This window comes from Scyliorhinus torazame, chromosome 14 (assembly GCF_047496885.1).
Source record: "Scyliorhinus torazame isolate Kashiwa2021f chromosome 14, sScyTor2.1, whole genome shotgun sequence".
NCBI lineage: Eukaryota > Metazoa > Chordata > Chondrichthyes > Carcharhiniformes > Scyliorhinidae > Scyliorhinus > Scyliorhinus torazame.
This window is the reverse complement of record NC_092720.1, coordinates 4,167,352-4,194,979: the sequence shown is the minus strand read 5'-3', so window position 1 is coordinate 4,194,979 and position 27,628 is coordinate 4,167,352. Positions and strand designations below refer to the sequence as shown.

At 52.7% G+C, this 27,628-nt stretch overlaps 1 protein-coding gene across 1 annotated transcript in view; it reads right to left on the bottom strand.

Moving 5' to 3' along the window:
* The window catches only part of LOC140389490 (tumor protein p63-regulated gene 1-like protein), a 280,775-nt gene that overhangs the window by 203,031 nt on the left and 50,116 nt on the right, over positions 1-27,628 (bottom strand). Inside the window, exon 2 of the mRNA XM_072473635.1 lies at positions 26,888-26,979. Within this exon, the coding sequence (XP_072329736.1) occupies positions 26,888-26,979 (92 nt within the window). The remainder of the gene's footprint in view (positions 1-26,887; positions 26,980-27,628) is intronic.

Genomic DNA, 27,628 nt, shown 5'->3' with positions numbered 1-27,628 from the left:
AAGCCTCGATGGGCCGAATGGCCTCCTTCTGCACTGTATGTTCTATGATCTGTGATGCAAATAGCTCATCAGAACAGTTCCACATCTCATTGCCGGGCAGGATCTGGATTCACTTGCCCGCTGGAACTCTGACCCCCCGAGCCGGGAATCCCGCTGGCTCAAGTCTCGCAAGGGCACCGCCGGCAATTAGGGATGGACAATAAATGCGAGCGATGCCCACATCCCATGAAGAAAAAAGCCTGATCTGTTCCTACAGGTCAGAGCTCTGAGGCAGTGCAGTATCAGAGGGATCCAGATCAGTTGATGATCTTAGATTCTTCAAGGGGCCCGTGACCCATTCACGGAGCTGTTTTCTTCATGTTTTTCATGGAATGTGGGTGTTGCTGATTGGACCAGCCTATCGCCCATCCCTATCGGCCCTTGGCTCGCTGGGTATTTCAGAGGGCATTTAAGAGTTGCTGTGGATCTGGAGGTACATATAGGCCAGACCCGGGGGGGGGGGGGGGGGGGGGGGGGAAGAGATTTCCATCCCCAACATTGGTGAACAAGATGGGTTTTTCCGACAATCGTTTCATGACTTTTAATATTTTTATCGAATTCAAATGTCTCCATCTGGTGGGATTGGAAGCCCCGAGCATTACCCTGGGTCTCTGCAATAGCAGTCCAGTGACATTGATATATCATCAACAAGTGGGTGAAACGTTCCTACAATGCAGTCCAGCATCCTCACCCCTGCCTCATTCTCATTGTGAAATAGAATGTTCCACCAGATTGCACGTCAGTTCCCATTACACCAGTGCCTTCCCTTCTACAATAACATACTCCAGTCCCACAACACTGCGAGGCCTGGATAGAGTGGACGTGGAGAGGACGTTCCCACTTGTAGGGACACCATCTCAGACTAAAGGGACAATCCTTTAAAACAGAGATGAGGAGGAATTTCTTCAGCCAGAGGGTGGTGAATCTGTGGAACTCTTTGCCGCAGAAGGCTGTGGAGGCCAAATCACTGAGTGTCTTTAAGACAGAGATAGATAGGTTCTTTTTTTTTTAAATAATTTTTATTTAAGGTTTTCATAAAATATCAATAACAAAATGAGAAAGAAAAAAGAACCCAACAGGGTTAAGTACAAAACACAATCTAAAAAAGCAATCCCCAAACCCCTCCCCCCCCCCGTACCTAAATAATAAATTAACATTAACACCCCGACTTAACGCAACAGGTGTATACACCCCCTCAGACCCTTCCAGTGTAAATAACATAAACAAAAATAAAGTAACCCCCCCCCCCCCCCCCCCCCCCGAGCTGCTGCTGCCATTGACCAATGTCTATCGTTCTGCCAGAAAGTCTAAGAACGGTTGCCACCGCCTAAAGAACCCTTGTACTGACCCTCTCAAGGCGAATTTCACCCTCTCCAATTTAATGAACCCTGCCATATCGCTGATCCAGGATTCCACGCTTGGGGGCCTCGTATCTTTCCACTGAAGGAGAATCCTTCGCCGGGCTACCAGGGACGCAAAGGCCAGAATTCCGGCCTCTTTCGCCTCCTGCACTCCCGGCTCCTCTGCCACCCCAAATATTGCGAGCCCCCAGCCCGATCTGACCCCGGATCCTACCACCCTCGACACCATCCTCGCTACGCCTTTCCAAAATTCCTCCAGCGCTGGGCATGCCCAGAACATATGGGTGTGATTTCCTGGGCTCCCTGAGCACCTAACACAGCTGTCCTCACCCCAAAAGAACCGGCTCATCCTTGTCCCGGTCATGTGTGCCCTGTGCAGCACCTTAAACTGTATGAGGCTGAGCCTCGCGCACGAAGAGGAAGAATTCACCCTCCCTAGGGCATCTGCCCACGTCCCCTCTTCGATCTCCTCTCCCAACTCCTCCTCCCACTTACCTTTTAACTCCACCACCGAGACCTCCGCCTCCTCCTGCATCACCTGGTAAGTTTCCGAGATCTTCCCCACTCCCACCCACCCCCCCGAGAGCACCCTGTCCTGTACTGTGTGTGGCAGTAGCCGCGGGAATTCCACCACCTGCCGTCTGGCAAACGGCCTTACCTGTAAGTACCTGAAGGTGTTCCCCGGGGGGAGCCCGTACTTCTCCTCCAGCTCACCCAAGCTCGCGAACTTCCCGTCCACAAACAGGTCCCCCAACTTTCGTATCCCTGCCCTGTGCCACCCCGAAAACCCTCCACCTGTTCTTCCTGGGGTGAACCGGTGGTTCCCCCATAATGGGGTCCACGCCGAGGCCCCAACTTCCCCCCTATGCCGCCTCCACTGCCCCCAAATTTTGAGGGCCGCCACCACTACCGGGCTCGTGGTATACCTCCTTGGAGGGAGCGGCAGCGGCGCCGTTGCCAGCGCCCCAGACTCGTACCCACACAGGACGCCGTCTCCAGCCTCTTCCATGCAGCCCCCTCCCCCTCCATCACCCACTTGCGCACCATCGTCGCATTGGCGGCCCAGTAGTATCCACAGAGGTTGGGCAGCGCCAGCCTCCCCCTATCTCTACTCCGCTCCAGGAGCACCCTTCTCACCGTCGGAGTCCCTCGCGCCCACACAAACCCCATTATACTCCTGTTAACCCGCCTGAAAAAAGCCTTCAGGATAAACACGGGGAGGCACTGGAACAGGAACAAAAACCTTGGGAGCACCGTCATTTTGATTGACTGCACCCTACCCGCCAAGGACAGCGGCAACGCGTCCCACCTCTTGAACTCCTCCTCCATTTGCTCCACCAGCCTTGTAAAGTTAAGCCTATGCAGGGCCCCCCAGCTCCTGGCCACCTGGACCCCAAATATCTGAAACTCCTCTCCGCCCTTTTTAGTGGGAGCTCGCCAATCCCCCTCTCCTGGTCCCCTAGCTGAACTACGAACAGCTCGCCCTTCCCCATATTGAGCTTGTACCCCGAAAAGTCCCCGAATTCCCTAAGCATCCTCATTACCTCTGGCATTCCTCCCACCGGGTCCGCCACATACAGCAGCAGGTCGTCCGCATCAAGCGACACCCTATGCTCCTCCCCACCCACACCAACCCCCTCCAGTTCCTCGACTCTCTCAGTGCCATAGCCAGGGGTTCAATCGCCAGTGCGAAGAGCAGGGGGGACAGGGGACACCCCTGTCTCGTCCCTCGGTGTAACCGAAAGTACTCGGACCTCCTCCTATTTGTGGCCACACTCGCCATCGGGACCTCATACAACAGCCTAACCCACCTGACAAATCCCTCCCCAAACCCGAACCTCTTCAGCACCTCCCACAGGTACCCCCACTCTACCCTATCGAAGGCTTTCTCAGCGTCCATCGCCACCACTATCTCCGCCTCCCCCTCCTTCGCCGGCATCATGATAACGTTCAAAAGCCTCCGCACATTTGCGTTCAACTGTCTCCCCTTCACAAACCCCGTCTGGTCTTCATGGATGATCTGCGGCACACAATCCTCAATCCTCGTGGCTAAGACCTTCCCCAGCACCTTGGCATCTACATTTAGCAAGGAAATCGGTCTGTAAGACCCACATTGCAGGGGATCCTTGTCCCGCTTAAGGATCAAGGAGATCAGTGCCCGGGACATCGTCGGGGGTAAAGCCCCCCCCCCTCCTTTGCCTCATTAAAGGTCCTAACTAACAGCGGGCCCAATAGGTCCATATATTTTTTTATAGAGTTCGACCGGGAAACCGTCCGGCCCCGGTGCCTTCCCCGCCTGCATGCTTCCTATCCCTTTGATCAGCTCCTCCAGCCCAATCCGGGCCCCCAGTCCCGCCACCAGTCCCTCTTCCACCTTTGGAAACCTCAATTGGTCCAGGAAACGGCCCATCCCTCCCTCCTCCCGTGGGGGCTCGGATCAGTACAATTCCTCGTAGAAGTCCCTGAAGACCCCATTGATACCAACCCCACTCCGCACCACGCTCCCTCCCCTGTCCTTAACTCCCCCGATCTCCCTAGCTGCGTCCCCCTTCCGAAGCTGATGCGCCAGCATCCGGCTTGCCTTTTCCCCATACTCGTAGACTGCCCCCTGGGCCTTCCTCCACTGCACCTCCGCCATCCTGGTGGTCACCAGGTCGAATTCGGCCTGGAGGCTGCGCCTCTTCCTTAACAATCCTTCCTCAAGCTCTTCCGCATACCTCCTGTCTACCCTCACCATCTCCCCCACCAGCCTCTCCCTCTCCCCCCGCTCCCTCCGCTCCTTGTGGGCCCTAATGGAGATCAGCTCTCCCCTCACCACCGCCTTCAGTGCCTCCCATACCATCCCCACTCAGACCTCCCCGTTGCCGTTGGTCTCCAAGTACCTCTCTATACTTCCTTGGACCCACTCGCTCACCTCCTCGTCCGCCAACAGCCCCACCTCCAAGCGCCACAGCGGGTGCTGGTCCCTCTCCTCCCCCATCTCCAAGTCCACCCAATGCAGGGCGTGGTCCGAAATGGCTATTGCCAAATACTTGGTATCCTCTACTCTCGCTATCAGCGCCCCACTCAAAATGAAAAAGTCGATTCGAGAATAAGCCTAATGGACACGTGAGAAGAATGAAAATTCCCTAGCCCCCGGCCTTGCAAATCTCCAAGGGTCCACCCCTCCCATTTGGTCCATAAATCCCCTCAACACTCTAGCCGCCGCCGGCTTCCTACCCGTCCTAGACCTGGAGCGATCCAGTGCCGGATCCAACACCGTTTTAAAGTCTCCCCCCATTATCAGGCCCCCCACTTCGAAGTCTGGGATCCGACCCAACATACGCCGCATAAAACCCGCATCGTCCCAGTTCGGAGCATACACATTGACCAGTACCACCCTCTCTCCCTGCAACTTACCACTTACCATTATGTACCTACCGCCATTATCTGCCACAATGATCGACGCCTCAAATGACACCTTCTTTCCCACCAAGATCGCCACCCCTCGATTTTTGGCATCCAGCCCCGAGTGAAACACCTGACGTACCCACCCTTTCCTCGGTCTTACCTGATCTGCCGCCTTCAGGTGTGTCTCCTGGAGCATAACCACATCCGCCTTGAGCCCCTTCAGGTGCGCGAACACGCGGGCCCGCTTAACCGGCCCATTCAGTCCCCTTACATTCCAGGTTATCAGCCGGATTAGGGGGCTACCCGCCCCCCTCCCCCGCCGACTAGCCATGACCCCTCCTCGGCCAGCCACGCGCCCGCACCCCACACCCGGCCCGTTCCCCACAGCGGCATACCCCCGTCTCGACCCCCCCCACTCGCTCCAGCTCCTCCTTGACCTTAGCAGCAGCAACTCGATTCCCCTCCCCCCACCCCCCACCCCCCACCCCCCCACGGCTAGGACCCATCCTAGCTGGTTACTCCCCCCATTGCACTTCCGCAAGTCAGCTGACTCCTGCTGACCCCGGACACTCCCGCCTCCCCTTCGACTCCTCCCATTGGGTGACACACCCTCCTCTCCCGCTCCCCATCCACAGGCTCTTCCCCTCCCCCCTCCGTTCTAAGCGCGGGAAACAATCCTCGCTTCCCCGCCCCGGCCCCACCCCCCCCAGTCTTCGGCGCGGGAAAAAAGCCCGCGCTCTCCACCTACCAGGCCCCGCCACCAACCAAAACAGTGCCCAACCCGCCCCATCCACCCTCCCCAACCCGAAAGAGAAAAACACAGAGAAAAAGAAACCCAGAACAATGCAAAGGCCCCCCCCACCCCCCGCGAACCAAAAATAAGCATAACATATCCACCGCAGTCCCCAATCGCCCATCCCGACCCTCAGTCTGTGTCCAGCTTCTCGGCCTGAACAAAGGCCCACGCCTCCTCCGGAGACTTAAAATAGTGGTGCCGGTCCTTGTAGGTAACCCACAGTCGCGCCGGCTGCAACATGCCAAACTTCACCCCCTTCCTGTGCAGCACCGCCTTCGCTCGATTGTACCCGGCCCTCCTCTTCGCCACCTCCGCACTCCAGTCCTGGTATATTCAAACCTCCGCGCTCTCCCACCTGCTGCTCCTCTCCTTCTTGGCCCACCTGAGCACACACTCCCGATCGACGAATCGATGGAACCGCACCAGCACCGCCCACGGAGGCTCGTTAGCCTTGGGCCTCCTTGCCAACACTCTCTGGGCCCCTTCCATCTCCAGGGGCCCCTGGAAGGACCCCGCTCCCATCAGCGAGTTCAACATGGTGACCACATAGGCCCCCACGTCCGGCCCCTCCAGCCCCTCCGGGAGGCCCAGAATCCGCAGATTCTTCCGCCTCGACCGACTCTCCATCTCCTCGAACCGCTCCTGCCATTTCTTGTGGAGCGCCTCGTGCGCCTCCACCTTTACCGCCAGGCCCAAGATCTCGTCCTCATTGTCAGAGATCTTTTGTCGAGCCTCTCGGATCGCCACCCCCTGGGCCGTCTGGGTCTCCAGCAGCTTATCAATAGAAGCCTTCATCGGCTCTAGCAGGTCCGTTTTAATCTCTCTGAGGCAGCGCTGGATACCCTCCTGTTGCTCCTCCGCCCACTGCCTCCACGCTGCCTGGTCTCCGCCCGCCGCCATTTTGTCCTTCTTCCCTCCCTTCTTCTGGTCCACCACTACCATTTTTGTCGCCCCGCTCCTAGTTAAAGCCATACACTGACGGGGAGCTTTTATTAACTCCTTCCCACACCGGGAAACATTGAAAAAGTGCCCTTAGGGGCCCTGAAAAGAGCCCAAAAGTCCGTTTTTGCCTGAGCCGCCGAATGTGCGACTTAGCTCCGCATAGCCGCAACCGGAAGTCTCGAGAGGGAATCCTTTTGGCAGTGTTCGCTTCACCAATCTGCCCCAAAACGTCTGTGAAAACGCCTGAAAAAGGTCTGAGAGTAAGTTCCAGACGGGAGCTGCCGAATGCGCGACCTACTCCTCCATGGCCGCCACCGGAAGCCTCGTCCCCACTTCTTCAATGGCCTTGGTAGATCTCTTCACAGTTGTTCCCTCTGCTGCTAGAATTCACCTTTATTAGAGGCCCTCAAGTCAGCTTGCAGCTTTAAGCTTGCCCTTCCCCCACCTGCATGCTGGAAGAGGCTCCTCTTTCCCCTGCAGTTACAGACAAATCTTTTACTGTTTCTGCCGGGTCTGGTAACCAAAGGACATAACATTCCTGGGGGACACTGTCAGAGGAATGTTACAGTCTTCTTGCCACACCGGGAAATGTCAAACAAATGCCGTGGGGGCCCTGTAAAAGAGCCCAAAGGTCCATTCCAAGCGGGAGCTACCGAATATGCGACCTAGCTCTGCATAGCCGCACCCGGAAGTCCCAGATAGATAGGTTCTTGATTAATAACGGGATCAGGGGTTATGGGGAGAAGGCAGGAGAATGGAGATGAGAGAAATATCAGCCATGATTGAATAGCGGAGCAGACTCGATGGGCCGAGTGGCCCAATTCTGCCCCTATGTCTTATGGTCTTAATACAACTGGCACACAGGTTTGGTAGATTTAAGCAAGGTGAAGATTTCCATGATGAATTGTTGTGATATGGAAGCACTCCAGGAAAGGGGGAATTTTCAAAAGGAACATAGAACATAGAAAATACGGCACAGAACAGGCCCTTCGGCCCACGATGTTGTGCCGAACTTTTGTCCTAGATTAAGAACAAATCAATCTCCACCCCAGCATTCTACCGTAATCCATGCACCTATCCAATAGTAGCTTGAAGGCCCCTAATGTTTCCGACTCAACTACTTCCACAGGCAGTGCATTCCATGCCCCCACTACGCTCTGGGTAAACAACCTACCTCTGACATCTCCCCTATATCTTCCACCATTCACCTTAAATTTATGTCCCCTTGTAATGGTTTGTTCCACCCAGGGAAAAAGTCTCTGACTGTCTACTCTATCTATTCCCCTGATCATCTTATAAACCTCTATCAAGTCGCCCCTCATCCTTCTCCGTTCTAATAAGAAAAGGCCTAGCACCCTCAACCTTTCCTCGTAAGACCTACTCTCCATTCCAGGCAACATCCTGGTAAATCTCCTTTGCACCTTTTCCAAAGCTTCCACATCCTTCCTAAAATGAGGCGACCAGAACTGTACACAGTACTCCAAATGTGGCCTTATCAAAGTTTTGTACAGCTGCATCATCACCTCACGGCTCTTAAATTCAATCCCTCTGTTAATGAACGCTAGCACACCACAGCCGACAACAGCCCTCCTTACTATCCACAACTCCACCAATCTTCGTATCGTCTGCAAATTTACTGACTCACCCTTCAACTCCCTCATCCAAGTCATTAATGAAAATCACAAACAGCAGAGGACCCAGAACTGATCCCTGCGGTACACCACTGGTAACTGGGATCCAGGTTGAATATTTGCCATCCACCACCACTCTCTGACTTCTATCGGTTAGCAAGTTTGTTATCCAACTGGCCAAATTTCCCACTATCCCATGCCTCCTTACTTTCTGCATAAATCTACCATGGGGAACCTTATCAAATGCCTTACTAAAATCCATGTACGGTACATCCACTGCTTTACCTTCATCCACATGCTTGGTCACCTCCTCAAAGAATTCAATAAGACTTGTGAGGCAAGACCTACCCCTCACAAATCCGTGCTGACTATCCCTAATCAAGCAGTGTCTTTCCAGATGCTCAGAAATCCTATCCCTCAGTACCCTTTCCATTACTTTGCCTACCACCGAAGCAAGACTAACTGGCCTGTAATTCCCAGGGTTATCCCTATTCCCCTTTTTGAACAAGGGGCATGACATTCGCCACTCTCCAATCCCCTGGTACCACCCCTGTTGACAGTGAGGACGAAAAGATCATTGCCAACGGCTCTCCAATTTCATCTCTTGCTTCCCACAGAATCCTTGGATATATCCTGTGAGGCCCGGGGGACTTGTCTATCCTCAAGTTTTTCAAGATGCCTAACACATCTTCCTTCTTAACAAGTATCTCCTCGAGCTTACCAGTATGTTTCACACTGTCCTCTCCAACAATATGGACCCTCTCATTTGTAAATACTGAAGAAAAGTACTCGTTCAAGACTTCTCCTATCTCGTCAGACTCAATACACAATCTCCCGCTACTGTCCTTGACCGGACCTACCCTCGCTCTAGTCATTCTCATATTTCTCACATATGTGTAAAAGGCCTTGGGGTTTTCCCTGATCCTACCCTGCAAAGATTGTTCATGCCCTCTCTTAGCTCTCCTAATCCCTTTCTTCAGTTCCCTCCTGGCTATCTTGTATCCCTCCAGCGCCCTGTCTGAACCTTGTTTCCTCAGCCTTACATAAGTATCCTTCTTCCTCTTAACAAGACATTCAACCTCTCTTGTCAACCATGGTTCCCTCACTCGACCATCTCTTCCCTGCCTGATAGGGACATACTGTAGCGCACAATGACTTACGAGAGAGACGAGTAGAGATGAAGTCGATGAGGCTTTATTAAGCGAGACTTGTCCCCAGCAGTTCAGCAACAGAATGGAGCGGCGGGGAGAAGCTCGGGTTCTTATACTCCGCCTTCAGGGCGGAGCCAGGAGTCAACAGCCAACCAGGACCCGGGATCTGTCAGCCAATAGCATCACAGCTTCACAGTCCCACATGACCCCTAATACATACTACCACATTCACCCCTTGTTAAAAATGAACTCGGCGGGGTGGTGGTTCGCATGGTGGTAGGGGTTTACAAGGCTGGTCCTGGGAGGAAAATTTCGGGCATGTCATTACAGTTTTAGCCCGACACTGGGCTATGTACAAGGTTTGTGAAACTATTTACAATATTAGTAAGAGAAAATATTTTTGTTACAGTCCAACAACATTCTTGGTGTCACGCCGATGCCATGAGTCGAGCGGGCGGTCTGGTCTTCCTCGTCGATCGCCTCAGCCCCGGTGGTGGTGCAGGTGCTTGTTCCGGCGTTGTCGTCTCCGGGAGCGTTTCGGTGTTTGTTCCGGTTTCACTCCTGGGCGGACACGGGAGGAGGACCGATCCTCCCGGGAAAGGGGCGGTCGCGGGGTGCGCCGGTGGCAGGGAGGGGATGATCGGTGTCGGGGGGGGTGTGTGTGTTGCCGGCGGGCGCCAGGTCTCGCAGGGAGACCGTGTCCTGTCGGCCGTCGGGGTACGCCACGTAGGCGTACTGCGGGTTCGCGTGGAGGAGGTGAACCCTCTCGACCAACGGGTCCGACTTGTGCGCCTGCACATGTTTCCGGAGCAAGATGGGTCCTGGGGCCGCCAGCCAGGTCGGCAGCGACGTTCCAGAGGAGGACTTCCTGGGGAAGACAAGGAGGCGCTCATGGGGCGTTTGGTTAGTGGTGGTACACAGCAGCGACCGGATGGAGTGGAGAGCGTCTGGGAGGACCTCCTGCCACCGGGAAACTGGGAGATCCCTGGACCGTAGGGCCAGTAGGACGGTCTTCCAGACCGTGCCGTTCTCCCTCTCTACTTGCCCGTTCCCCCGGGGGTTGTAGCTGGTCGTCCTGCTCGAGGCTATGCCCTTGCTGAGCAGGAACTGGCGCAGCTCGTCACTCATGAAGGAGGACCCCCTGTCGTTATGGATATATGCGGGGCAACCGAACAGTGTGAATATGGTGCCAAGGGCTTTAATGACTGTGGCCGCTGTCATGTCGGGGCAGGGGATGGCGAAGGGGAAACGGGAGTACTCGTCCACCACGTTCAGGAAGTATGTGTTGCGGTCGGTGGAGGGGAGGGGCTCTTTGAAATCCAGACTGAGGCGTTCAAAGGGGCAGGAAGCCTTGATCAGGTGCGCTCTATCCGGCCTGAAAAAGTGCGGTTTGCACGCCGCGCAGATGTGGCAGTTCCTGGTGACTGTACGGACCTCCTCCACAGAGTAGGGGAGGTTGCGGGACTTTATAAAATGGTAGAACCGAGTGACCCCCGGGTGGCAGAGGTCCTCGTGGAGGGCTTGGAGACGGTCTATTTGTGCGTTGGCACATGTGCCGCGGGATAGGGCATCGGACGGCTCGTTCAGCTTTCCGGGATGGTACAAGATCTCGTAGTTGAAGGTGGAGAGCTCGATCCTCCACCTTAAGATCTTGTCATTTTTAATTTTGCCCCGCTGTGCATTATCGAACATGAAGGCTACCGACCGTTGGTCAGTGAGGAGAGTGAATCTCCTGCCGGCCAGGTAATGCCTCCAATGTCGCACAGCTTCCACTATGGCTTGGGCTTCTTTTTCCACTGAGGAGTGGCGGATTTCTGAGGTGTGGAGGGTTCGGGAGAAAAAGGCCACGGGTCTGCCCGCTTGGTTAAGGGTGGCCGCCAGAGCTACGTCGGAGGCGTCGCTCTCGACCTGGAAGGGGAGGGACTCGTCGATGGCGCGCATCGTGGCCTTTGCGATATCCGCTTTGATACGGGCTGAAGGCCTGGCGAGCCTCCCTCGACAGGGGGAAGGTAGTGGTCTGTATTAGCGGGCGGGCCTTGTCTGCATACTGGGGGACCCACTGGGCGTAATATGAAAAGAACCCCAGGCAACGTTTCAGGGCTTTGGGGCAGTGGGGGAGGGGAAATTCCATGAGGGGCCGCATGCGTTCGGGGCCGGGGCCTATTATCCCATTGCGCACTACGTATCCCAGGATGGCCAACCGGTTTGTGCTAAAAACGCACTTTTCCTCATTGTATGTGAGGTTCAAGGCGTTAGCGGTCTGGAGGAATTTTTGGAGGTTGGCGTCGTGGTCCTGCTGATCGTGGCCGCAGATGGTTACGTTGTCGAGATACGGGAACGTGGCCTGCAACCCGTGCTGGTCAACCATTCGGTCCATCTCCCGTTGGAAGACCGAGACCCCGTTCGTGACACCAAATGGGACCCTTAGGAAGTGGTATAGATGCCCATCTGCCTCGAAGGCTGTGTACTTGCGGCCACCTGGGCGGATGGGGAGCTGATGGTAGGCGGACTTGAGGTCCAAGGTGGAGAAGACTTTATACTGGGCAATCCGATTTACCATGTCGGATATGCGGGGGAGAGGGTACGCATCTAGCTGTGTGTACCTGTTGATGGTCTGGCTATAGTCTATGACCATCCTTTGCTTTTCCCCGGTCTTTACTACTACCACCTGGGCTCTCCAGGGACTATTGCTGGCCTGGATTATGCCTTCCTTCAGCAACCGCTGGACTTCAGACCGAATAAATATCCGGTCCTGGGTGCTGTACCGTCTGCTCCTAGTGGCGACGGGTTTGCAATCCGGGGTGAGGTTTGCAAACAAGGACGGCAGTTCAACCTTAGGACGTAGAGCCTGTAGTTTTTAAACTCCCTCCCTTGCACCGTTAGGTTCGCGATGCAGAACCCTTTGATCTCTATGGAGTGGGATCCTGCAGCTAGGGAAATCTTTTGCGTACTTGGACGGATGGTCAGAAAACAGCGTCTTACCGTGTCGGGGTGAATGAAACTTTCGGTGCTTCCGGAGTCGATCAGGCATGATGTCTCGTGTCTGCTGATCAGCACCGTTGTTGTCGTCGTCTGGAGCGTCCGGGGCCGTGATTGATCCAGAGTCACCGAAGCCAGTCGTGGTCGTAGTGTCGCGGCGTCTTCTTCGGACCCCGTGGAGCCGTCGATGCTGGGGTCCTTTGTTGTCATCCAAGATGGCGGCGTCCATGAATCGCACGCGGCCGGGGGTGGACAAAATGGCCGCCCCCATGGCTCGCACGTGGTCGTGGGTGGACAAAATGGCCACCCCCATGAATCGCACGTGGCTGGGGAGTCACAAGATGGCGGCGCCCATCCTCCTCTCGTGGTGCCCGGGACCCAAAATGGCGGCGCCCGCGGGTCGCACATGGGGCGCTGGGGGGGTTGGGGAGCGTTTGGGAAACGCTGTGCTCGTTCTTCTCCGGGGATTGCGGCGAACCCCCGGGATGGGCACACAGCCGCGTAATGGCCCTTCTTGCCGCAGCTTTTGCAAATAGCTGCGCGGGCCGGGCAGCGCTGCCGGGGGTGTTTCGCTTGCCCGCAGAAATAGCAGCGGGCCCCCCCGGGATGATCTGGCGCTTTAACCGCGCAAGCCTGTGAGGGAGGGGGGGGCGGTTTGTCGCGACGGTGGTCCACGGAGCCCAAGGGGCTGCCGCGCAGTCGGGGCCGTAGGCGCGGGCGTTTTGCAAGGCCACATCTAGGGAAGCTGCAATGGCCCGTGCCTCTGAGAGTCCTAGCGACTCTCTTTCTAAAAGTCTTTGGCGGATTTGGGGAGAGTTCATACCTGCCACAAACGCATCGCGAATTAGCATGTCCGTGGTGTTCAATCACGTTCACCGGCGGGCAGCTGCAGCTCCGTCCCAAAATTAGCAGCGCGGCGTAGAATTCCTCTAACGATTCTCCGGGACTTTGCCGTCTCGTTGCGAGTTGGTAGCGTGCGTAGACCTGGTTCACGGGGCGAACGTAGATGCTCTTCAGTGCTGCGAGCGCCGTCGGGAAATCCTCTGTGTCTTCTATGAGAGGGTAAATTTCCGGGCTTACCCTCGAACGCAGGACCTGCATTTTCTGGTCTTCTGTGATCCGGCCGGGGGCCGTTCGGAGGTAGCCTTCAAAACAGGCTTGCCAGTGTTTAAAAACTGCTGCCGAGTTCGCTGCGTGGGGGCTGATCCGCAGGCATTCCGGGGCGATCCGGAGCTCCATAGTCCTTTAAGCTCGCTTAATAAATTGTAGCACACAATAACTTACGAGAGAGACGAGTAGAGATGAAGTCGATGAGGCTTTATTAAGCGAGACTTGTCCCCAGCAGTTCAGCAACAGAATGGAGCGGCAGGGAGAAGCTCGGGTTCTTATACTCCGCCTTCAGGGCGGAGCCAGGAGTCAACAGCCAACCAGGACCCGGGATCTGTCAGCCAATAGCATCACGGCTTCACAGTCCCACATGACCCCTAATACAGACTACCACACATACATATCAAGGGCACGTAGTATCTGTTCCTTGAACAAGTTCCACATTTCACTTGTGTCCTTCCCTGCCAGCCTATGTTCCCAACTTATGCACTTCAATTCTTGTCTGACAACATCGTATTTACCCTTCCCCCAATTGTAAACCTGGCCCTGTTACACGCACCTAGCCCTCTCCATTACTAAAGTGAAAGTCACAGAATTGTGGTCACTATCTCCAAAATGCTCCCCCACTAACAAATCTATCACTTGCCCTGGTTCATTACCAAGTACTAAATCCAATATTGCCCCTCCTCTGGTTGGACAATCTACATACTGTGTTAGAAAAGCTTCCTGGACACACTGCACAAACACCACCCCATCCAAACTATTTGATCTAAAGAGTTTCCACTCAATATTTGGGAAGTTGAAGTCACCCATGACTACTACCCTGTGACTTCTGCACCTTTCCAAATAAATCGGAGAAATGCGCACAGGGGAAAATAAACTGCACAGCAACGGTGGGGGGGGGGGGGGGGGGGGGGAAGGGGGGGTGGAACTAATTGGCTAGCTCCTTCAAACAGCTGGCACAGGAACAGAAGGCAGAGTGGGCTCCTTCTGTGCTGATATTGAGTCATTTCTGCATCACTGGAATACAGGTGCCTGGGTGTGTGACTCACTGTCTTACAGCAGATTGATTGGTTTGTACTGAGCAGGTTGAGCTGTATTACCATACTCTGCCGTGAGCAAGGTCATTCCAAGGCTATTAGGCTCACGGACCAGTTTCTTGAACAAACATGGCAGAGTTAGCAGAGGGTGGAGTTTGCTGAAGATGAATCATTAACAGAAAGACAATCACAGTCAATATTGAGATGGGACCTGGTGGAACATTGTATTTAACGAGGGTGATTGGGAGGGGGAGGCAGGACTGTAACGGAGGAAAGTTCCACCCACTTTATCTCAATTAGCAAATTGTGATATGTCGATGTTCCCTCTCAGCTCGAAGACTGGAGGCGAAGAAAGAAGCTTTCAGAACATTGCTGATAATTCTCGTTCCTCTCTCTAAGAATATAAAGAATAGAAAATAAGAACCAAACTGAATTAAATTAAAAACATAATTTAAATATATTTTCTGGTTGTACGAACTGCCTGGAACTTGCTCTCCAGAAATATCGATTTGCTGTCAGTTTTCTCAATCTTACACTGGGATTAATATTCCTTTAACTTCAGTGAAAGAATATGCATACTCCCCTGTTTAACCCCTCTCACTATTGCTCACTACCCTCCATTTAACCCCTCTCACTACCCCCCATTTAACCCCTCTCACTATTGCTCACTCTCCCCCGTTTAACCCTGCTCACTATTGCTCACTCGCCCCTGTTTAACTGCGCTCACTATTGCTCACTCTCCCCTGTTTAACTGCTCTCACTATTGCTCACTCACCCCCGTTTAACCCCTCTCACTATTGCTCACTCTCCCCCGTTTAACACCTCTCACTATTGCTCACACTCCCCAGTTTAACCCCTCTCACTATTGCTCACTCTCCCCTGTTTAACCCCCCTCACTATTGCTCACTCTCCCCTGTTTAACCCCCTCACTATTGCTCACTCTCCCCTGTTTAACCCCTCTTACTATTGCTCACTCACCCCCGTTTTACCCCTCTCACTATTGCTCACTCTCCCCGTTTAACACCTCTCACTATTGCTCACACTCCCCTGTTTAACCCCTCTCACTATTGCTCACACTCCCCTGTTTAACCCCTCTCACTATTGCTCACTCTACCCTCTTGAACCCCTCACTATTGCTCACTCTCCCGTTTAACCCCTCTCACTATTGCTCACTCTCCACTGTTTAACCCCTCTCACTATTGCTCACTCTCCCCTGTTCAACCCCTCTCACTATTGCTCTCTCCCCTTTTTAACTCCTCTCACTATTGCTCACTCTCCCCTGTTTAACCCCTCTCACTATTGCTCACTCTCCCCGGTTTAACCCCTCTCACTATTGCTCTCTCCCCTTTTTAACTCCTCTCACTATTGCTCACTCTCCCCTGTTTAACTCCTCTCACTATTGCTCACTCTCCACTGTTTAACCCCTCTCACTATTGCTCACTCTCCCCTGTTTAACCCCTCTCACTATTGCTCACTCTCCCCTGTTTAACCCCTCTCACTATTGCTCACTCTCCCCTGTTTAACCCCGTTCACTATTGCTCACACTCCCCTTTTAACCCCTCAGTATAGCTCACTCTCCCCTGTTTGACCCTCACTATTGCTCACTCTGCTGTTTAACCCCGTTCACTATTGCTCACTCTCCCCTGTTTAACCCCTCTCACTATTGCTCTCTCCCCTTTTTAACTCCTCTCACTATTGCTCACTCCACCCTCTTGAACCCCTCACTATTGCTCACTCTCCCCTGTTTAACCCTGTTCACTATTGCTCTCTCCCTCCCTGTTTAACTACTCTCACTATTGCTCACCCTATCCGCTTGAATCCTCACTATTGCTCACTCTCCCCTGTTTAACCCCACTCACAATTGCTCACTCTCCCTTGTTTAACACCTCTCACTATTGCTCACACTCCCCTGTTTAACCCCTCTCACTATTGCTCACTATCCCCTGTACTATTGCTCCCCCTCGCCTGTTTAACTCCACTCACTATTGCTCATTCTCCCATTTAACACCCCACACTATTGTTCACTCTCTGCTGTTTAACCATTCACTATTGCTCACCCTCCCTTGTTTAACCCACTCTCACTATTGCTCACCCCCCCCCCCCCCGTTTAACTCTTCTCACTGTTGCTCACTCTCCCTGGTTTATTCCCCCTCACTATTGCTCACTCTCCCCGGTTTAACTCCTCTCACTATTGATCAAACACCCCTGTTTAACTCCTCTCACTATTGCTCACTCTCCCCGGTTTATCCCTCACCATTGTTCACTCTCCCCTGTTTAACTGCTGTCACTATTGCTCACTCTTCCCTATTTAACCCCTCTCACTATTGCTCATTCCATTCATAATTGAAACCTTGCAAAATAAATTGTTGCCAAAAAAAAGGTAAGCTCTTTCTTTCTGTTTCTTGTTTTATCTAGAGGGGATGGCAGGGAAGGCAGTGCAATGTTCCTCCTGCACAATGTTTGAGGTGAGGGACGCCGTCAGTGTCCCTGCTGATTTCACCTGTGGGAAGTGCACCAATCTCCAGCTCCTCAGAAACCGCGTTAGGGAACTGGAGCTGGAACTGGATGAACTTCGGATCATTCGTGAGGCAGAGGTGGTCATAGATAGAAGCTTCAGGGATGTAGTTACTCCGAAGAATTAAGCTAGATGGGTGACGGAGAGAGGGGCTGGGAGGAAGCAGTCAGTGCAGGGATCCTCTGTGGCCGTTACCCTCAGTAACAAGTACACCGTTTTGGATACTGTTGAGGGGACGACCTACCAGGGGTAAGCCACGGTGAACGGATCTCCAGCACTGAGTCCGTCCCTGTGGCTCAGAGGGGAAGGAGGGGGAGCAGGAGAGCAATAGTTATTGGGGCCTCGATAGTTAGAGGGACAGATAGACGGTTCTGTGGCAGCGAAAGAGACTCACGGATGGTATCTTGCCTTCCGGGTGCCAGGGTCCGTGACGTCTCGGACCGTGTTTTCAGAATCCTAAAGGGGGAGGGGGAGCAGTCACAAGTCGTGGTTCACATCGGTACCAACGACATAGGTAAGAGAAGGGACGGGGATTTAAAACAGGAATTTAGGGAGCTAGGGTGGAAGCTGAGAGCCAGGACAAACCATGTTGTCATCTCTGGTTTGTTGCCGGTGCCACGTGCTAGTGAGGTGAGGAACAGGGAGAGAGTGCAGATAAACACGTGGCTGCAGGGATGGTGTAGGAGGGAGGGTTTCAGGTACGTGGATAATTGGAGCACATTGTGGGGAAGGTGGGACCTGTAGAGACAGGACGGTTTGCACCTGAACCAGAGGGGCACCAATATCCTGGGAGGGAAATTTGCTATTGCACTTTGGGGGGGGGGGGTTAAACTAATTTGTCAGGGGGCTGGGAAAACGAGCGGTGTTCCAGAAGCCAGTGTCGAGAGTAGTGAGGTACTGAGGAGGGTATCAAGGTCGCAGGAGTGTACCGGCAGACAGAAAGGTGGGTTGAAGTGTGTCTACTTCAATGCAAGGAGCTTCCGGAATAAGGTAGGTGAACCTGGAGCGTGGATTGGTACTTGGGACTACGTGTTGTGGCCATTTCAGAGACATGGTTAGAACAGGGACAGGAATGGTTGTTGGAAGTTCCGGGATATAGGTATTTCAGTAAGAGTAGGGAAGGTGGTAAAAGAGGTGGAGGAGTAGCATTGTTAATCAAGGATAGTTTAACGGCTGCAGAAAGACAGTTCGAAGGGGATCTGCCTACTGAGGTAATATGGGCCGAAGTTAGAAATAGGAAAGGAGCGGTCACATTGTTAGGAGTTTTCTATAGGCCCTCAAATAGTGAAAGAGATGTGGAGGAAGAAATTGCAAAACAGATTATGGATAGGTGTGGAGGTCTCAGGGTAGTTGTCATGGGTGACTTTAACTTTCCAAATATTGATTGGAACCTCTATAGCTCGAACAGTTCGGATGGGGCAGTTTTTGTACAGTGTGTGCAGGAGGGTTTCCTGACACAATATGTGGATAGGCCGACAAGAGGGGGGGCCACATTGCATTTGGTACTGGGTAATGAACCGGGCCTTGTGTTAGATTTGTTTGTGGGAGGGCACTTTGGAGATAGTGACCCCAATTCGGTGTCTTTCACTATTGCAATGGAGAGGGATAGGGCCATACGGCAGGGCAAAGTTTATAATTGGGGGAGGAGTAATTATGATGCGATTAGGCAAGAATTAGGAGCATAAGATGGGAAGAGAAACTGTCAGGGAAAGGCACAAATGAAAAGTGGAGCTTGTTCAAGGAACAAATACTGTGTGTCCTTGATAGGCATGTCCCTGTCAGGCAGGGAGGAAATGGCCGTGTGAGGGAACCATGGTTCACAAAAGAGGTTGAATGTCTTGTCAAGAGGAAAAAGGAAGAGTTTGTAAGGATGAGAAAACAAGCTTCAGTAGGGTCGCTTGAGGGTTACAAGGTAGCAAGGATTGAGCTGAAAAAAGGGCTTAGGAGAGCTAGGATGGGACACGAGAAGTCCTTGGCGGGTCGGATCAAGGAAAACCCCAAGGCTTTTTACTCTTATGTGAGAAATAAAAGAATGACCAGAGTGAGGTTAGGGCGGGTCAAGGACAGTAGTGGGAACTTGTGCATGGAGTCAGAAGAGATAGGAGAGGCATTGAATTAATACTTTTCTTCAGTGTTCACAAAGGAGAGGGGCCATGTTTTTGAGGATGGGAGTGTGATACAGGCGGGTAGGCTGGAGGAAGTAGATGTTCTGAGGAAGGATGTATTAGCAATTTTGAAAAACCTGAGGGTCGACAAGTCCCCTGGGCCAGATGGGATATATCCAAGGATTCTTTGGGAGGCAAGGGATGAGATTGCAGAGCCTTTGGCTTTGATCTTTGGGTCCTCACTGTCCACGGGGATAGTGCCACAGGACTGGAGAGTGGCGAATGTTGTTCCTCTGTTCAAGAAGGGGAATAGGAATGACCCTGGTAATTATAGGCCAGTTAGTCTTACTTCGGTGGTCGGGAAGATAATGGAAAAGATCCTGAAGGATAGGATTTATGACCATTTGGAAAGATGCAGCTTAATCCGGGCTAGTCAACACAGATTCGTGAAGGGTAGGTCTTGCCTCACAAATTTGATTGAATTCTTTGAGGAGGTAACTAAGTGTGTAGATGAAGGTAGAGCAGTTGATGTCGTATACATGGATTTTAGTAAGGCGTTTGATAAGGCTCCCATGGTCGGCTTATGAAGAAAGTAAGGAGGTGTGGGACAGAGGGAAATTTTGCCAATTGGATAAGTAACTGGCTATCACATAGAAAACAGAGGGTGGTGGTGGATGGAAAATATTCAGACTGGAGACCAGTTACCAGCGGTGTACCACAGGGATCAGTGCTGGGTCCTCTGCTGTTTGTGTTTTTTATCAATGACTTGGAGGAGGGGGCTGAAGGGTGGGTCAATAAATTTGCTGATGACACCAAGATTGGTGGAGTAGTGGATGAGGTGGAGGGCTGTTGTAGTCTGCAAAGAGACATTGATAGGATGCAGAGCTGGGCCGAAAAATGGCAGATGGAATTTAACCCTGATAAGTGCGAGGTGATTCGTTTTGCCAGAAAAAATTTGAATGCGGATTACAGGGTCAACGGCAGGGTTCTGAGGAATGTGGAGGAACAGAGAGATCTTGGGGTTCATGTCCATAGATCTCTGAAGGTTGCCACTCAAGTGGATAGAGCCGTGAAGAAGGCCTATAGTGTGTTAGCGTTTATTAACAGGGGGCTTGAGTTTAAGAGCCGCGGGGTTATGCTGCAACTATACATGACCCTGGTGAGACCACATTTGGAGTATTGTGTGCAGTTCTGGTCACCTCACTATAGGAAGCATGTGGAAGCATTGGAAAGGGTGCAAAGCAGATTTACCAGGATGCTGCCTGGTTTGCAGGATAGGTCTTATGAGGAAAGGTTGAGGGAGCTAAGGCTTTTCTCTTTGGAGCGGAGGTGGATGAGAGGCGAATTAATAGAGGTTTATAAGATAATGAGGGGGATAGATAGAGTGGACGTTCAGAGACTATTTCCTCGGGTGGATGTAGCTGTTACAAGGGGGCATAACTATAAGATTCAGGGTGGGAGATATAGGAGGGATGTCCGAGGTAGGTTCTTTACTCAGAGAGTGGTTAGGGTATGGAATGGACTGCCTGCTGTGATCATAGAATCGTAGAATTTACAGTGCAGAAGGAGGCCATTCGGCCCATCGAGTCTGCGCCGGCTCTTTGAAAGAGCACCCTACCCAAGCCCTCACCTCCACCCTATCCCCATAATCCAGTAACCCGACCCAACACTAAGGGCAATTTTGGACACTAAGGGCAATTCAGCATCACCAATCCACCTAACCTGCACATCTTTGGACTGTGGGAGGAAACCGGAGCACCCGGAGGAACCCCACGCACACACGGGGAGAACGTGCAGACTCCGCACAGACAGTGACCCAAGCTGGGAATCGAACCTGGGACCCTGGAGCTGTGAAGCAATTGTGCTAACCACCACGCTACCGTGCTGCCCTGTGATAGTGGAGTTGGACACTTTAGGAACTTTCAAGCGGTTATTGGATAGGCACATGGAGCACACCAGAATGACAAGGAGTGGGATAGCTTGATCTTGGTTTCGGACAATGCTCGGCACAACATCGAGGGCCAAAGGGCCTGTTCTGTGCTGTACTGTTCTATGTTCTATAAAGTCCTTTTCTTTAAACTACACAGACCCACCTCACGAGAGATTCCAAAATCTGAGTCACTAGACCCAGCAAGTCTCTCCACCTCGCCTCTGTAATCTTGTTCTACCCTCAGCCTTGGTACTGGATGTTGGGTGACTTGCATCTTAGCGGAGCCCACCACCACCTGGAGGACCCTCACGGATCAGCAGCACTCCAAAGGGCTCACCTTGTAAACTACTGGTCTTTTGCCAGTTCATTGTTTTTATTTACTTCACTGCTTTTCTCTCTGGCAGCTGTGCTAAATTCTGCAATAATCCCTTAATAATGACCATCACTGTACAAATAATGTATGGCTCAAGTGGTGTACATTGTTTGTGATCGCTCCAGGATGGGAGGAATAACAAGCTGGACAGAAAATGAAACTCAATGTAGCAAAGTCTGAAAGCAGAGGAATAATCTTAGTATTCCTTGGAAAGGAAGAAGCTATTTTTGACAAATATCAAACAGTTTTGGGAATACAGACACAGAAATTACTGAAGTATCGAGGGTAAACACCTGGGGTTCATTCCTAGAACAACATTCAAAAACGAGAGGGGAATTGTAGATTTATGTCGAGCTGTGATTTGACCACATTTGGAGTTCCCTCTCCATATTACAAAACGTGACTGAGTTACTTGGGGAAACACAGATCAGGGGTTCTGGGGAGAAGGCAGGAGAATGGGGATGAGAAAATATCAGCCATGATATCCCCTTCAACTTTCTGAACCAACGAGAACAGACCCAGATTCCTCACCCATTCCTCATACGACAAGCTCTTCATTCCAGGGATCATTCTTGTGAACCTCCTCTCTGGGCCCTTTCCAAGGCCAGCACATCCTTCCTTAGATGCGGGGCCCAAAACTGCTCTCAAAACTCCAAATGGGGTCAGACCAGAGCCTTATACAGCCTCAGAAATATATCCCTGGCCTTGTATTCTAGCCCTCTCGACATGAATGCTAACATTGCATTTGTCTTTTTAACTGCCGACTGAACCTGCACATTAACCTTAAGAGAATCGTGAATAAGGACTCCCAAGTCCCTCTGTGCTCCTGATTTCCGAAGCATCTCCCCATTTCCTAAGCATTCCTTCACTCTGTTTCTCTCACTAAAGATGCTGCCAGACCTGCTGACATTTTCCAGCATTTTCTGTTTTTATTTCAGGTTTTCAGCATCTGCAGTATTTTGCTTTTATTATTTGAGTCAACCAAGTTAGTGCGGGAGTCACACGCAGGCCAGGATCAAGTAAGGATGGCAGATTTCCTTCCCTATCGTGGCATGAGTGAACCAGATGGATTTTAACAACACGCCAGCATTGTTCCGCCCAACTGTAACATTGCAGTATCAGACTGTTAGTCTGGGAAAGGGAAAGGCATCATGGAATGATACAGCAAAAGCCATTTGGCCCATTGTCCCCAACTCTTTGAAAGTTTAAACCAATTAGACTCCCTCCCCTACCCTTTTTTCTTCAACACCACACATCCAATTCCCTTTGGAAAGTGTGATTCTGCCATCCTATCAGTTCTTTCCTGATCACAGGGACAGGTTCAGGAAAAGACCATTTAGTCATGCCTGCCCCACCATTCAGGACCATCATGGCTGACCCTCCAACCGCGAAACCACTTTCCTAGCCCATTGCTCAGGTCACTTAGTGTCGCAAACTCTTGAAATGAAAAATGAAATGAAAATCGCTTATTGTCACAAGTAGGCTTCAAATGAAGTTACTGTGAAAAGCCCCTAGTCGCCACATTCCGGCACCTGTTCGGGGAGGCTGTTACGGGAATCGAACCGTGCTGCTGGCCTGCCTTGGTCTGCTTTCAAAGCCAGCGATTTAGCCCTGTGCTAAACAGCGACTCAATAATGGAACCTCCACAGCTCCCCGAGGCCAAGAATTCCAAAGATTCACAACACTCCGAGTAAACAAATATCTTCACATCTCTGTCCGAAACAGCCAAACCCATTCCCCATTCCCGAGACGATGATTCCCATCACTGACTCTCCAACCGGGGGAAGGTGCGGGCAGAGGGTTAGAGAGGTAGCAAAACCTGCCCTCGGATAACAAATCACAATATGGTGCACACGGTCAAAGAGGGAAATATGGAGAGTGTGAGCATGGGGTCAGTGTGAGAGCGCACTGTATCCAGCCAGTAACAAATACAGTACCTGCCAAAACCCCTGGCAAAGCACAGAATGGACAGAGCTCGAGAGGGAGTGAGACACACTGTGGAAATGAGGTTTAACCTACTGTCTAACTCACTGCAATTCAAACCGTAACCCGATAGCCAGGGATATATTAAGTGAAGATTGTAACCCTCTCACATTGTTATTCAGTTTGTACATTTTATTTCCAACGATCACAAACATTGGCATTTGAGCAGAGAAGTATGATCTTCAGTATAAGGAGACAGAGAGAGGAAAAAGAAAAGCAAGAAACAATTAAATTTTGAACTTCACATCAATTCAGCAACTACCCCCCAACTTTCCTGAAGCGCTGAATCACGCTGGGGTATGGGTCCCACACACACTGACTCTCACTGGGGTCCGGGACCCACACACACGGACTCTCACTGGGGTCCGGGACCCACACACACGGACTCTCACTGGGGTACGGGTCCCACACACACTGACTCTGACTGGGGTACGGGTCCCACACACACTGACTCTCACTGGGGTACGGGTCCTACACACACTGACTCTCACTGGGGTACGGGTTCCACACACGCTGACTCTCACTGGGTCCGGGTCCTACACACACCGACTCTCACTGGGGTACGGGTCCCACACACACTGACTCTCACTGGGGTACGGGTCCCACACACACTGACTCTCACTGGGGTACGGGTCCCACACACACGGACTCTCACTGGGGTACGGGTCCCACACACACTGACTCTCACTGGGGTACGGGTCCCACACACACTGACTCTCACTGGGGTACGGGTTCCACACACGCTGACTCTCACTGGGGTCCGGGTCCTACACACACTGACTCTCACTGGGGTACAGGTCCCGCACACTGACTCTCACTGGGGTACGGGTCCCACACACACTGACTCTCACTGGGGTACGGGTCCCACACACGCTGACTCTCACTGCGGTACAGTTCCACACACACTGACTCTCACTGGGGCATGGGTCCCACACACACTGGAGTACGGGTTCTATAGACACTGACTCACGCTGGGGTATGGGTCCCACACACACGGACTCTCACTGGGGTACGGGTTCCACACACGCTGACTCTCACTGGGGTCCGGGTCCTACACACACTGACTCTCAGTGCGGTACGGTCCCACACACACTGACTCTCACTGGGATACGGGTCCCACACACACCGACTCTCACTGGGGTACGGGTCCCACACACACTGACTCTCACTGGGGTACGGGTCCCACACACAATGACTCTCACTGAGATACAGTTCCACACACACTGACTCTCACTGGGGTACAGTTCCACACACACTGACTCTCACTGGGGTACGGGTCCCACACACACTGACTCTCACTGGGGTACGGGTCACACACACGCTGACTCTCACTGGGGTACGGGTCCCACACACACTGACTCTCACTGGGGTACGGGTCCCACACACACTGACTCTCACTGGGGTACGGGTCCCACACACACTGACTCTCACTGGGGTACGGGTCCCACACACTGACTCTCACTGGGGTACGGGTCCCACACACACTGACTCTCACTGGGGTACGGGTCCCACATACACTGACTCTCACTGGGGTACGGGTCCCACACACAGTGACTCTCACTGGGGTACGGGTCCCACACACACGGACTCTCACTGGGGTACGGGTCCCACACACACTGACTCTCACTGGGGTACGGGTTCCACACACGCTGACCCTCACTGCGGTACAGTTCCACACACACTGACTCTCACTGGGGCATGGGTCCGACACACACTGGAGTACGGGTTCTATAGACACTGACTCACGCTGGGGTATGGGTCCCACACAAACGGACTCTCACTGGGGTACGGGTTCCACACACGCTGACTCTCACTGGGGTCCGGGTCCTACACACACTGACTCTCAGTGGGGTACGGTCCCACACACACTGACTCTCACTGGGGTACGGGTCCCACACACACTGACTCTCACTGGGATACGGGTCCCACACACACCGACTCTCACTGGGGTACGGGTCCCACACACACTGACTCTCACTGGGGTACGGGTCCCACACACAATGACTCTCACTGAGATACAGTTCCACACACACTGACTCTCACTGGGGTACAGTTCCACACACACTGACTCTCACTGGGGTACGGGTCCCACACACACTGACTCTCACTGGGGTACGGGTCACACACACGCTGACTCTCACTGGGGTACGGGTTCCACAGACACACTGACTCTCACTGGGGTACGGGTCCCACACACACTGACTCTCACTGGGGTACGGGTCCCACACACACTGACTCTCACTGGGGTACGGGTCCCACACACTGACTCTCACTGGGGTACGGGTCCCACACACACTGACTCTCACTGGGGTACGGGTCCCACATACACTGACTCTCACTGGGGTACGGGTCCCACACACATGGACTCTCACTGGGGTACGGGTCCCACACACACTGATTCTCACTGGGGTACTGGTCCCACACACACTGACTCTCACTGGGGTACGGGTCCCACACACACTGACTCTCACTGGGGTACGGGTCCCACACACACTGACTCTCACTGGGGTACGGGTCACACACACACTGACTCTCACTGGGGTACGGGTCACACACACACTGACTCTCACTGGGGTACGGGTCCCACACACACTGACTCTCACTGGGGTACGGGTCACACACACACTGACTCTCACTGGGGTACGGGTCACACACACACTGACTCTCACTGGGGTACGGGTCACACACACACTGACTCTCACTGGGGTACGGGTCCCACACACACTGACTCTCACTGGGGTACGGGTCACACACACACTGACTCTCACTGGGTTCTCCAAGCCACAGTTTCGTTTTAGCAGCACAAAGGAAGATGTTTGTGGTGGTTGCAAGTCAACCATCTCAGACCCAGGACATCACCGCTGGAGTTTCTCAGGGGAGTGTGTTGGGGACCACCCATCTTCAGCTGCATCATCACTAACCTTCCCTCTGACACATGGTCAGAAGTGGGGATTGTCGCTGATGGCTGTACAATTCTCGACACCATTCGCGACTCCTCAGATAATGAAGCAGTCCCTGTCTAAATGCAGCAAAAATGTGGAGATGCCGGCATTGGACTGGGGTGGGCACAGTAAGAAGTCTTACAGCACCAGGTTAAAGTCCAACAGGTGAATCACCTGAGGAAGGAGCAGTGCTCCGAAAGCTAGTGATTCAAAACAAAACTGTTGAACTTTAAACTGGTGTTGTAAGACTTCTTGCTAAATGCAGGAAGACCTGAACAATATCCAGGCTTGGGCTGAGAAGTGGCAAGTTACATTCAAGCCACACATGTGCGAGGCAATGACCATCTCTTATAAGTGAGCATCCAGCATCTCCTCGTGATATTGACTGGCATCACCATCGCTGAATCCCTGATCATCAATATCCTGGGGGTTACCATTCACCAGAAACTTAATTGAAAGAAATATAATTTGATTTAACAGTGAACTCGGTGATCAACACTGTGTCCACCAATCACAGCACGTTAAAGATGGACCGTAACCTCAAACACAATTTGTCGGTGTTGAAGAAGTGTTTCCAAAGCGAGAAAGTGTATTTGAACTCACTCAGCCAGAAGCCAGGTACTCTGTAACGCTCCATCGTCCTCTTGGCTAATTTGTGCTTTGATATCTGCCAAAGCCTGGTCAAAAGTTCCTGGCTGTGGGGACATTGAAACAACATTGAGGTTAGTAACCAGTACATTGGAGGGTCTGCACCTGACTCTGCCCTCTTCTACTCAATACTTGGTGTTCTCACTCACTCACCTGGAGCATGACTTACATTTATATCACACCACCATTCTCAACAAACAGCCAGCGCACAGAGTAAAAGAGCGCGAGGAGAGCGGCGGGGACACAGTGAAAGAGCGCGAGGAGAGCGGTGGGGACACAGTGAAAGAGCGCGAGGAGAGCGGTGGGGACACAGTGAAAGAGTACGAGGAGAGCGGTGGGGACACAGTGAAAGAGCGCGAGGAGAGCGGCGGGGACTCAGTGAAAGAGCGCGAGGAGAGCGGAGGAGACACAGGATAAAAGAGCGCGAGGAGAGCGGAGGGGACACAGTGAAAGAGCACGAGGAGAGCAGCGGGGACACAGTGAAAGAACTCGAGGAGAGCGGCGGGACCACAGTGAAAGAGCGCGAGAAGAGCGGCGGAGACACAGTGAAAGAGCACGAGGAGAGCGGCGGGGACACAGAGAAAGAGCGCGAGGAGAGCGGCGGGGACATAGGATAAAAGAGCGCGAGGAGAGCGGCGGGGCACAGTGAAAGAGCGCAAGGAGAGTGGCGGGGACACAGTGAAAGAACGTGAGGAG